Source organism: Uloborus diversus, chromosome 2 (genome assembly GCF_026930045.1).
Source record: "Uloborus diversus isolate 005 chromosome 2, Udiv.v.3.1, whole genome shotgun sequence".
Lineage (NCBI taxonomy): Eukaryota > Metazoa > Arthropoda > Arachnida > Araneae > Uloboridae > Uloborus > Uloborus diversus.
In genome coordinates, this window is record NC_072732.1 from 147,462,371 (window position 1) to 147,475,921 (window position 13,551).

The following is a 13,551-nucleotide window of genomic DNA, read 5'->3' on the forward strand; positions in this document are numbered from 1 at the left end:
TATATGTGGAACTTAAATAAAAGTAACTGTATTATAAAGTATTTTCCCTTTAAGTAATATAATGTTGCTCAAATATTTGGACTGCCTACTAAAACTTATAAATATATTGCAAAAAATACACATACATAAATTCATATCATTTTACAGATAATGCTTATGTAACATGAAAATACGCACCTTTTTGCAAAGGCTGTCCAGAATTGGCTGCATTGGAATAAGCAGGAGCAAAAAGTTGTATAAACATTTAGCTCTAACAGAGCAATAACATACAATAAAATTGAAACACCTATAGTTTTAAGTGAAATAAACTTTCATTTTAAAATATATGGAACAAACAAGGATAATGTGTTAGGTGAAATTAAACTCAAAATATGTTTTTTAAAAACATATTAAAAAAAAGATCCATTACAAAAAAAAAAAAAAAAAAACTAGAAGAATAAAGTAAGAAATATCCTATGCGAAGCAGCAGTATATGCTAATAAATGTGAAAAAATGCATAATTATCTTGAAATGCAAAAATTACGGTTACTAAAGAGCTGTAAAGAATTTTAACCAGATCTTAGTATTCTTCTTCTTGTGGGAAAAAATCCACAGTTACCTTCTTTAAATTGGAATGCCACTGAAAAATGTTCTGCATTGCTAAGAATATTTAATTTTATCATCTTATATTGTATTTTTCTTTTAAAAAAAGGGTAATGTAATTGAAAAATTCATTTTCCTATCTTATTTCAAAAAAAAAGGTAATTTTTGTCACAGCGAAAAATGAAAATCATTATTAGAAAACGCTAAAGTCATATTTTATTATTAACTTAATTCAGTACGAATATAAAAAATAGGCAATTTTTCTGATCTTAAATTTGTTTAAAAAGTTACATGATCATGAGTCAGTACAAAAAAAAAAAAAAAAACTCTCTCCAGATATAAGCAAAGCTTTTGTTTTGATAAAAGCAGCCGTTTTAAACGGCCGTAACGAAAATTAATGAATGTAATATTCCAATACATATGAAGACACATTAAGAAAATGATATAGTCAAATTGCATAAAAATGAATAAAATTATAAACTGTGTATACATTTTGAAATTTGCAATATCAAGCAACCTAAAAAAGTTATATGGATGAATATATATATATTGTCATTCAATTAATTTGTTTTACATAATAAAAACAGAGGACTACAGGAACACAAAGACAGCACACTCCGTGTGATCACGTGACAAAGGACAACACACCACATGGGAGAACATATATATTTGAACAAAGGACAACATACACAAACAGCACAAGAAACATAGACGGACACGAAAACAGTGATTGAAAAAATGTAAAATGAATTAATCATTTTGAAAATGAAAACGTAATAAAGCTAAATAAAATGTAAATATGAAATGTACTGTTTGCTACTTTGAAGAAATATATAAATGTTCTATATTTCTTGACTTTTAGAAGACTTTATATATTGTAGCAATTTTTATATTGTAGCATTGCATTATTGAAATATTACTTGATTTTACCAAACAATCCTTCTATTACAGTGAAAAAGCTATTTGGAAATACAAATTTGCTAACCTTTTTTTGTGGAAATAAAAATAAAAAGGCGTTTTAAAACTAATGCAACGAAAACCTTCCCGAACCATGTGCAAATTTAAAAAACATAAAAGAGAGGAAAAAAAAACAATTATGTACGTACTTATACAAATGTAGAACAAAAAGGGGAAAAGCTCTAAAGATTAAAAAGTGAAGTTTCATTTAGTAAGTTGTGAATTAAAAAAAATAAAAGCTAATAAAAGAAATGAAGTAAAACGATGTTTCTTTTTCATTTGTGTAATCCGTTTTCACTGAAAATTTAGATTATTAGGACAATTATTTTTACTTTTTGAATCTAAGAAATAGTTCGAAGAAAATGATCCTCATGTTAACACAAAGTATTTTAATTCACTGATTCTCAAGTATTTCACACTAAAATCTCAATATTAATCTTGCAGTAATGAAGTTTTATGCTTAGTCTCTGACAAATTTTCCGAAGCAGCTACATCTTTATTTAGAATACCCAACTAAATAAATGTCACCTTTAACATAACGTTGGAGAATTTCATCTATAACCGTGCAATTCTGACAATGCGTCTACTGTTATTAATGATGCGACGAACTTGACAGAAAATTGTAAAGACTGCAAATCTTTCTTAAAAATGAGATTAAATTATGTTGCTCTACTTTGTTCATCAATTAGGACTGCAAGGAAATTCGCTTATGATAAGCTAAGAAAATAATGTTTTATTAATAATATTGCAATTATACTTTTAATATTTATCTTTTAAGAAAGCGTTTTAATCGAACCTGGCTAGATGAATAACTTGGACTGATATATGCAGGTATAAGAGAGAAATATAAAACTCCAATGGTCCCAATCCATAATGATGAATGTTGATAAAAAGCAAAGACTTTGAATGGGGTTATAGAAAATAATTTTAAAAATATAATTATATGTATAATACAAAAAAAAAAAAAAAAAAAAAAAAAAAAAAAACAATTTTTGAGATCATTATAGTTAAAAGTATTAGTTACTTCGGGATGGCTATTGAGAGTAAAAATTGATTTCCATGACATGATGATAAGTATGAACTTCTGTATAAGACTACTTTTTTTGTGTATAATATTTATAACGTTTAAGCATATTTAATGACCAATCGGGTGTGACAAGCATTTTAACTTCCTTTTTTTCATTGAAAAGATTTTTCCCCTTATAAACGTAAAACCCTGGTCTGCAATGTCTAGCAAGTTTGTTCATTTTAACGCAGCTGTTAGAATTTTCATTTCAACGATTGAGAACTGAAATCTGAAAAAAAAGTCCACTACAATTGCATGAAGGTATTTTGCGGACATTGTTTGTCGGGCACATATCTTACGGAATATGTTTCATATTAACATAAGGAAGAGAAAAAAAGATTGATTAAGGAATCATTCTTTGTAAAAAAAAAAAAAAAAATGATAAAATATTTTGCATTAAAAAAATGCAATAAAAAATCTATTTAAGTGATGAAGCATTTCTGTAAGTAGGAAATGAAAAATCTTTACAGCGTTTAGGGATTTCTTTGTTTTGCGGGATAGTATAAAAATAAGTTGTGTTTGTTTTCCTAAAGATTTTTTTTACTAATGAAAAAAAAAACAATTTCTTCAAAAAAGTTTCTTAAATTAAGTGTTATGCTTCCTTGAAAGAGTTTTATGTAATGCATATAATAACAACAGAAGAGGTTAGTCGAATTTTTCTGTTTATAATAAAGTGACTGGTTCATTAGAGTATAAACTGAAGTTTTTCAACGTCTGTCTAGAAAACTAAACATATTACTTTCAAACGCTATTGCTTATTTCTCAAGATATAGTGCATCAAATACAACTCATTTCTTCGGATATACTTTCAAACAGGAATATAAAATTTCTTTCGTTTTCGAAATCTCTTTTTTTTTCTCGAAGTGTCATTTTAAATTATTACATTTGAAAGTGATGATACAAATTGGCAGACGTACTCTTGGAAAGATATCAGTGCAAAATACAAATATTCAAATACAATTTTTTAAATAGCATTTGTATTTTTTCCGTGAAATAAATATGAAATGTCAAAAATAATTATGAGAACATCACACACGAAAAAGTATTTACCACCGTCATCAGTTTCTTTAAGACTTACCTTTCCGAATATTCATCTCTATGAGCGTAGCTTTGCACGCTGTCTTCTTCTATCAAAAACTTCATTTTTTGATAAAAAGATGCTGTCACCGCGGGAGGTTGCTTACGTAGCAATATATCAAGAGGATCAGGAGCGGAAAGACACATTAGACTGTCCTTGCATACATCTTTAATGCAGCATTCGCTGTCTGCGCAGTCTATGAGTCCGTCTGAAAGAAAAACGAAGATTTTTATCAATCGTGGCAACCGTTTAAATTGTTCAATTCTTCTTTGTTTGTATGTTGAGTCTTGTTTAATAGAAAAAAAGCGTTCTGACTTACGCAACTTCTGTGTGGCGTTACCCCGTCTCCAAACATTGAAATATTACACAAAATATACTCCCAGCTCAGTTATTCCATCCGAAAACTGCATTTTTCGTGCTTTTTAGCACTCAGCAGCCCGGAATAGGAATCACATGAGCTGGAGACGAAAAATCTCTTGAAATGAGCCAAGAGAGCCAAACAAACTGGTGGCTAATGCAGAATTAGCAAACCAAAAGATGGTTTTCGATGGCGGTTAGCTGGATGTTAGATGGCGGTCGCTCATCTGGTTTACTAATTCTGCATTAGCTACCAGTTTGTTTGGCTCTCTTGGCTCCCTTAAGAGATTTTTCGCCTCCAGCTCATGTGATTCCTATTCCGGGCTGATGACTGCTAAAGAGCACGAAACTTCAGTTCTCGGATGGAATAACTGAGCTGGAGGTGTATTTTAAGTATTTCTGCCTTAGCCATGGCTTTAGGGCGGTAACTTACTACAAAATTGAAATATTACATTTGAACTCTGTCAGTGGTAACTGTTTGTGAGCTTGTATATAAGCTGTGGGGATTTTGCTTACCAATGGATTTTTGATTCTATAAAATTCATTGACTATTTTTACGTATATTGTTTTCGCTTTGCGAGTTGTTAAAGATAAAGACGTTTTAGAAGAAAAATTACTAACGGGCTGTTGTCGTCCAAAAACAATACTAAATTTCAGTATTGCATCAACAAGTCTTTAAATATCATTAAATTACAAAAGAAAAAGCGAGAGAGAGAGAGAGAGAGAAAGAATAATCCTAAAGTATGTTTATTGATATTTGTGCTGTTATAAAAGAAAATATCAGTACGTGTTTTAGGGAATAACTTATTACCATTAATTTTTGCTTATATTAAGAATATGATGCCTTAATAACAGAAAAAAAGTATTTATGAACTATTTGTACCTAATTGTCCATAAATAAGTTTTGAATTTAGGGAACGGGTCCGTGGTTCTTTAAGTGTTAAAGCTCAATGCTAATGAAAAAGACTTTGAACTGTAGGGCTATATGACTCGATCTGGTTATGCGTTACGGACCGATTGATTTTAATGATTATATATTTTAGAGAGGAACAGATCATGCACTTATTGGTTTGTTTGATACAAATCTTACTAAATCCCCCCCCCCTTCTTCATTTAAAAAAAAATAATGAAGACAACTAAAACTGCATACTTATATAAATAGGTATTCCAAATAAAAATTATTATTTTTAAGAAAACACTTTGTTCATTTCGAAATCCAAAGCAAGGATCTTCAACATCCTAAATACATCCATCCTACTACCTAATAACTGATCTAAATGTGCAATCTTTTATCGTTAAGAAATAAGAAACAGGGTTTAAAAACGTTGGATCTTCCCCATTTTATGCTTTATTTAGTAAGTTAAGAAAAAAAAAAGAGCTTTAAATTGCTTTTAAATGTTAAAAAACAATATTAATACTTAGATAGATTAACTTTCCTTTATTCTCCAACGAATATGAGTCTTGTTAACAGTGTATTTCATACAAGATGAAAAAAGCAATCGTCTTTCAAAAGTTGTGCTATTGTGAAATTACACTCATAACTTCGCAAAACATTATCATTTGCAGAAACAATTGCGCGAATTTTCAGTATTTTTGCTAGTTGCTTAGTGGATGGAATAATAGCTATGTAAGCAAATGCGTACGATTCTTTTTAAGCTAGAAACATCTTTATGTTTCGTGTTAACAATGTAAAACTCTAAAGATATTTGATTGTTTGAAACAGCGCTTGATTAAGAGTGGTACCAATTAGTTACGCGATATTTTAAAGATAATTTAATCAACATTTAAATAAAATAACTTCTTAAGTGTGCTCTTGATGTATGACAGCAGTAATAAAAGGAAAAAAGATAACAAAGAAAAGACACAAAACCACTATTTTCATTTCAAAGGCAGTGACTAATGCCAAAGACAGCTGGCAGACTTGCCTTTAGCATTAGTCGTTGCCATGTTAGACTGGTATTAAAGTATTGCTACATCCAAATGAGTTTAATTGATGAGTTGGTATAAGTTTCATTTTACACCTGGGTTGGTTTTTAATGAGTAAAATGTGAGCTATTAACAGTTCTTTCAGTAGCAAAATATGACTGTCTTGAAATAAGATGCTACATACATTATTAGCATGACAAGCACTTTCTTCAAGCATGAATTCATTCTAATGGAAAATATCACTTGTAGAAATAAATTGTTTTATGAAGGCATACTTGCACGCGATAACAATGAAATCGGCAAAAAAAAAAAAAATCGATAAATAACAGAATTCAATAAAATGTGGCAGTTTTGAGGAGCATAGATTAAAAGAAAAAACGGTTTCAGTTCCAGAACAGTTGACAAAACCTAACTAGTTTGTTTGTAACTTCAGGTCTACATGAAAGCTGTCATGAATCGAGGCAGGGGGGGTGGGATAAAGTTCCTCTGTGGAATTCCTTACCAATTCTTTGCCAACCACCGATTCGCAAAATCGTCAGTATTCCGAGAAACTTGCTGCGTGACCATGAGAAGATATACATTTTCTGGCAGTCAATAAACTACCATTTATTAAATTCATTTAAACAAATAGTAATAAATAATTTAAATTAAAAGCTTAATTATAAGTGTTTTAAGCATTAATGATTTCTTAACAAACTTTAATGCATTTCATTTTTAGCCGAACCACTTTTGAAATGATATAAACATCAAATTAATGTTGCTAATCAGAAAGTTGTTGTTATCCGCCGTCAAAGCTAAAAACTGAGAGTTTGATAAAGAGTTCTACAAATTTTACCTTTTCTGCATAAAAAGTGAGAAATACTTTCATATAGATTAATTTTATATGATATTATATTTTGTGCATAAAATGTGACGAGATGCAAATCTTCTTGAATTTGTGTAAAATGTCTTTTATCATCAAATTATCAAAACAAATTTAATAAAATATGAACTAAGTCCTTATTAGTCTACATCTACCAACTTCCTCTATTTCACTCACAAATTTTGGTATTTTCCAATTTGTTAGAATTTCTGTTTGAAAATCCATTATGCTGCACACATTTAACCCAGCGAACAGGACGTACATTAGTAATCCCACCCACTAACAGTCCTCATTCTACATCAAACATGTTCGACACCGGATTTGCATTGTCACGAGAACATTTAAACTTAATGCATCGTTATACAGTATAATCTTGAAGACAACTAAGGTGTCACATAATTGCAAGGCTGAGGTCTTGGAAGACCGTTGAAGAATTTGCATTGGTATTATGCATTTTGAGACTCTTGGTTCTAACTGGAATTAGTAGTGATTAAAAGCACATCTAAATCAAAATATGCGCTTCAAAACTGGTTTCAAATCAAGCTCCCCTGGATTTCTATTTTATCTATTTGAATGCAATATCAAACTATCTTCAGGAATGGAGAAAGTCTTTTATTAGAAACTTGGGAATGTTTAAAATAAAGCGTACTTCGAATTTTCTCTACATTTTTGCAATCTTCAGCGGCTGTCTTGTTTGCCTTTTAAGACAATGTACTGTTTGTGCCTTTACGTTTTTAATCCGAAAATTTGCAATGGAAAAAATAAATATGGTGGCAGCAGAAAAGTTGTTTTTACCTATATTTCCATCTCTCACATACAGTATATCTATCCCCAATCTACTTATTTAAATCTATACAACCTTTATATGTTTTATAAAAATGTCAAATTGTTGTCGCCCTTTTTCACTTTGGTTATCAAACCGAAAATTTCAGAACTAGACCGCTGTTGTTCTGCGACAATCAGTTCTGCAAACGTTTTGTTTTACACTACAACAACGTTTCGCTAAAATCATTAAAATGATAATTAGCATGTGTAATGGTATTATTTTCCGAGTTTCCTTAAAATCGTTGTTTGCGAGCAATATTTTGGAAAAACAATAAATTACAAATGTAGACGAAACGAAATTCTTCCAATGAAACATAATTTTATCAAAACACTAATTATATTTAGTACACAACATAAACACAAATAAGATTTTGCACAAAATGCATATTTTTTCTCTCCAGTTCTAAATTAGATTAATTTGAACATTATTGCATCCTTGATATCTTCTAATCAAGTTAAGATTATTACTTACAAAATGACAGACTTTTTCCTTTCTTTTTTCTTTGGAAAATAGTAATTCCTTGGGGAAAACGAGTGAATTATTGATAAGAGCGTTAAACTATTTTGACACTTTGCAACAAATACATGTTTAGTAGTCTGATGAAGAAGTACTAATTTATAATAAATTACTTTTTTACTGACTTTTTCTAAAAGTTGAAGCACGTTTGCTTTTTAATAAAGTAAACACATTAGCTTTTCTTTTGAATAAGAATTCATAGATACTTTTTTCATTATTTACTCTTAGCGTACTAGGACATTTATTTTTTTTAAATCTTATTCTCTCTAAACAGCGTTAAGTGTCAGTCAATTTTCATTTTCCTTCTTAATGTAAGATTTTCTGCAAGTAATACATTTTACAATGTTGAAAAAAATCTTTCTCAGTTGCTTGCTCGGAATTATTTTTATTTTATATTATTTTCCACTATAGCTCACGTCAGCGTGAAATAAATAGTTAGCATTTCTATAACTGCATTTTCATTGATGGTATTTAACCCATTGCTCATCATAGATTCTCTTCGATCACTACAAACGACAAACTGGTAATTAATGAATTATCGGTACAGAAAGTCATATCGATGCAACGACTACTTCTACCATCGCAAATGTAGATATTACCTCAGGATGATGTAACTTAAAAAATACTATAAGTGAGTACTGACTAGTAAAATTCTGAGTTTATCCCTAAAGTAGATGTAGGTATGGGTAGCTATAGTAATACCTAAACTAGATGTAGTTACATCATTGTTTAGTCTTCTGCTTAAATAAGATGTTTACAAGCTGTTGCAAAATAGAAATATGCTTAATTTCATTGTGTAATAGCTTTAATCATTTAAAATTTTTTATGACTAACTGGCTCAGAAAGGGCTACAAATAGCAAGATGGCAGTGAATAACTTTTCAAGACAATAGACCGTATTTTAAATTGTATGACTATCCAATGCTTTTGAAATGTTTTATGATGGAAAGATACTTATTTAGGTGATGCATTTCATTCTATTTTTTTCTCACTCTACACATTTTACACGCCCTAGTTTATGTTTAAAAGTATTATTATTATTATTATTATTGTTAATATTGTTATCGTTATTTTATTATTACTTATTTATATTTCGTGTGATTTGTTTCTAAAGTAACGATTTTATCTGAACTTTTTGGAGATCTAAGATTTTGCCGATGCTAAACATCTGAATTTTATTTGATATGTAAGGTTTTGCACAACTTGTTGCCGAAAAAGATATCGGGGAAAAGGGGGCGCATGTTAGCACGGGGCACAAGTGAACATGTTTTACTAAGATAACATGAAGCAAAAATCTTTAAAAATTCTCAAGTAATGGCAGTACCAGCCCTACTTTCTATCCCAAATTTCAGAGAAAGAAGCCAGTTTTTGTTCCTATGGCGACAGCTTTTTCGTTTCAAGCCAATGTTTAAATTTTATAATTAAATCAAAAATTCTTAATTCTTGAAAATTAGTTCCAAGTTAGGTGACGGGGCACTTGTGAACAGTTTCCATATCTGCTCCCAATACAAATAACAGTGTAGGCTTATTATAAGCGTTGAAAGAGATGTAAAGATTTATGATTATTATTTTGCTGCAATCAGTTTGTAAATTAGTTGTTAATTATCATTACATAATTATTAACTAGCTGCTTGCCCGGCGTTGCACGGGCTACCTAAAAAATGTAAGAGCAGTCCAGTTGATGCTTTTGTAGTACACTGACACTAGTTTCTAACGCGTTAAGGAATAAATAAATGCGCGTAAAGCAAGGTTTGCAAAACACCAGTAAAACATATTTTTGCCAAAACACCTCATCAACGTTAATAATCGTTATCAATGATACAAGTTATGAGTACATTTTCAGTCAGCACAAAAGTCAGTCAGCGCAAAGTTTGAAAAATCTGGCATATAAAAAAATAATTAAAAAATAAGTTGAAAAAAAAAGGTATTTTCAGGGTCCATGTTATTTTATTTATTTTTTTATTTTTTGCTTATTTAATCAATTTCAGTGACGAAAAGTAGTACTCTTCACTGAAGGAAATAACCCCATTATCAAAATCTTCCCACCAAGATTTATATCAGTGGGAAGTGTTCTCTAAGATTGTCCACACGAAAACAGGGAAACTCACATTCTAAATCAGTAATATGCAAACTAAAAATAAACTGCATGTAAATCACTCATTTACTTTACAACGTGCACGGTCCTCCTCGAAAATGAAAGTTATGTCATGTGACGCGTATTTAACAATCAGGCTTGAACAAAAAAAAAAAAAAAAAAAAAAAAACAGCAAAATTTTGCTGCAGATTACGGCAAAATAATCGAAAAGTAAACAACTTAAACACCCTGATTACAGGAAAAGCCTTAAAACAAAAGCCTAATTTTATTTCTTTATATTCGAGAAAAAAAATTGCAACAGATGTTTCTTTTCAATGATTTTCTTCACGCTGTAAATTTTAATAAAAGCGTTCATCCGGAAAGTTGAGTTGAAGCACTGAATAATAATTTGAATGGAGGAAAGCCTTCGAAAAATAGGGATTTGATTTTGAAATCTAAGAGTCATAATTAATAGTTTTTAATTGATATCTCCGCTAATTATTACCGGAGGATTATGTTAAATAGCCAAACATGAAGACGGGAAGATGACGAATCCATCGATACCTGGTTCGATGGTCAGTTCACTGTCGTTCGGGAGAAGAAGCTTGGACATAGATAGATAGATAGATAGATAGATACTCAGATTTTATATGTATAAGATTATTTATTTTATTATTTTTTATTTTTTTAATTCTTAAATCACTAAATAGTTGGCCAAAAATTTAGTGGTGTATAATATTTGCAAAGAAAATAAAAAGATAAAATATTTTCCTTTAACTAAAAACTGAAGTTTACAATAATTTTAAAATTCATCATCATATTCTGTATGAAGCTTAAATGCACTAGGTAACAAGAATTATATTTTACGTAATTACGTAATGAAATATTCTTTGTATTGTTTAGTCTTATAAGATTTTTTTCTTGTTGATCCAGTGATTAGAACATGCTATGAACTTTAAAATTTGACAGTGAGCATAGTTTGATGTCTCGAATTTTTTTTTTTTAAATGAATTATTTTACAATTCAAACTGACATAGTATAGGTTACAAACCTTTGAATGTGATTGGCATATGCGTATATGCTTCATCATAACCAGTGTTTCGTTGAAATATGATGCTAGTCTTGTATATTTCAACCGTGTTCACATGTACTCCCCGATAGGGAAACATTCGAACAATTGAAGACATTTTTTGAAATACCATAAAGTATAGACACAATTTTTCAAAAAATGTGATAAGATTCCATGGCGAAAAGAAAAGACCATTCAATCATGGGGACTCTTTTTCTGTGAGAAATTGATAATATTTTCTGAGAAATTAAGATCTGAAAAAAAAAAGTTCACATTTGACCTCCTTTTCCCCTATTTATACATAACAGAAAAATGCATCAGAAACTTTTCTCAGTTCAATCGCAGGGAATGCAATAACATAATTAAATTAAGTATTTGTAACGTATGTGTTCTTTGTTTGTATTTGTAAGGGAAAACAAAAGACAAGCTTTCCGTAATGTGTCTTCAAAATATTTTTTTTCCTACAAATAATTCAGTTAATCAAGAGATGCAGATTAAAAATACAGACTTGTTTGACTAAACTTACGCGGCATGACTAATAAACTAATTACATTCAGTCACATTTTTACGCATCGTACATCTTTGAAGTTGTAGTTCAGTCTTTTCAATAAACATCCACATATTTGGAATCATTCCCTTTCATTTATTACCATAATCCTATTGTGTAGGAGGACCTTATGCATCAGAAAAGCAATGACATACTTTCTTCGACCTCTGATGAGTGGACAACGCGCATTATCAAGCTTGCTGCACATGCTTCAAGCAAGCATGAATAATGGATTAAGGGTCCGTCGTCACTAATTGGAGAGGAAGTTGCGATAAGGGAGAGCGCTGAAGACTGTGATATGCATATAAGTAAGTATATGTTTCCTTGCAGGTGATTGAGGTCGAGGCGAAATTGACAATGGCACTATGTTTTGACGCGATTTATTGAAGTTAGTCCAGAATCTTTAATAGACATTTGCCGAGAGATTGGAATTTATGGCAATATGTAGCTTGTTCATTGTCAAAATGTTAAGGTTATTGCTTGTTAAAGTTAGTTCACAGGAAATCAGTTATATTCGAAATTACTATCTCGATCTGTTGAAACAGTAAAATTGATCCTATATCTAAAAAAACATTCAGACTTGTAATATTGTCTCTTTCTACCTACTTTCACAAAAAGGAAATATTGTATTCGCGAAAAAAATTTCACTCAAAAATAAGCCTTATTTTCCATTTTGCTCACCCCGAATGAATGTACAGTTTTTTTCCCAACCGACCACACGTTCATATATACCTGATAACGTATAGATGCCCGAAATATCCCTTTTGAAGATTCCCGAGTTAATTACAACGAGTTTTCTCGTGAAGTCTCTATGTGCGTATGTATCTCGCGTAACTCAAAAACGGTATGTCGTTGAAAAATGAAATTTGGTGCACAGACTACTAGTGGGATCTAGTTGTGAACCTCTCCTTTTAGTTGCATTCGGATGTTTTAAAAGGGGTCTTTTACACATTTTTGCGGGGAAATCATTGCTAATTTCGATACAAACTCAAGTGGTGTTATGATTTGGCGGACTGTTGGCGATATATCGACAGGCTTTTGGTCGCCAAGTTCTTTCAAATACTTGGAGACAAATTAGGCTTTAAAAAAATCCGGTTTCATTTTGGTTACTATTGGCGATATTTAAAGAGTTAACAATTGAATTGCAATAAAATTACCAATAATGGGGAAATAAATCTGTGTAAAACGTATTTTTGCTTCGGTTCGCGAACTTGATCTGAAATTATTTAGTATTTCCTTGCTCACTCCAAGGCACTATTATCATTAAATTGGCATAAAAGAAAGTCACGTGATGCACACATCAGCTCGTTTATGATTAACTGTTATGAATTTTTCTTCCAATAACTCTTATTACGTAAATACTGTTTTTATCTTAATCAATTTTAATGTTGTTTAAAAAACTGTTATACAGGGTGTTGCAAAACAAATACGCTAAAAGGGGTCCATACTGAAAGGGGTGATAGACCTTTCTAAAACTGATAACTTTCGCAAAGCAATGTGGGATCGGAAAGCAAACGGCTGGCCGGGAGAGACTACTTGATTTGCAGAAATGGGGAATACAATAAAGACCAAGAACAATAATATGAAAACAGAAAACTCTTATTTATTTCAAATGCTCAAATGATTGCCCACCAGCCGCAAAACAAGCTTCATATCAGCGATTCATTGAACAACGCACACGTTTGCATGCTC

General features: G+C 30.7%; 1 protein-coding gene across 1 annotated transcript in view; it reads right to left on the minus strand.

The window, feature by feature from the left end:
- The window catches only part of LOC129216592 (teneurin-m-like), a 254,259-nt gene that overhangs the window by 106,529 nt on the left and 134,179 nt on the right, over positions 1 to 13,551 (minus strand). Inside the window, exons 11-12 of the mRNA XM_054850806.1 lie at positions 3,684 to 3,891; positions 178 to 204 (exon numbers count right to left, since the gene is read on the minus strand). Coding sequence (XP_054706781.1) covers positions 178 to 204; positions 3,684 to 3,891 — 235 coding nt within the window. The remainder of the gene's footprint in view (positions 1 to 177; positions 205 to 3,683; positions 3,892 to 13,551) is intronic.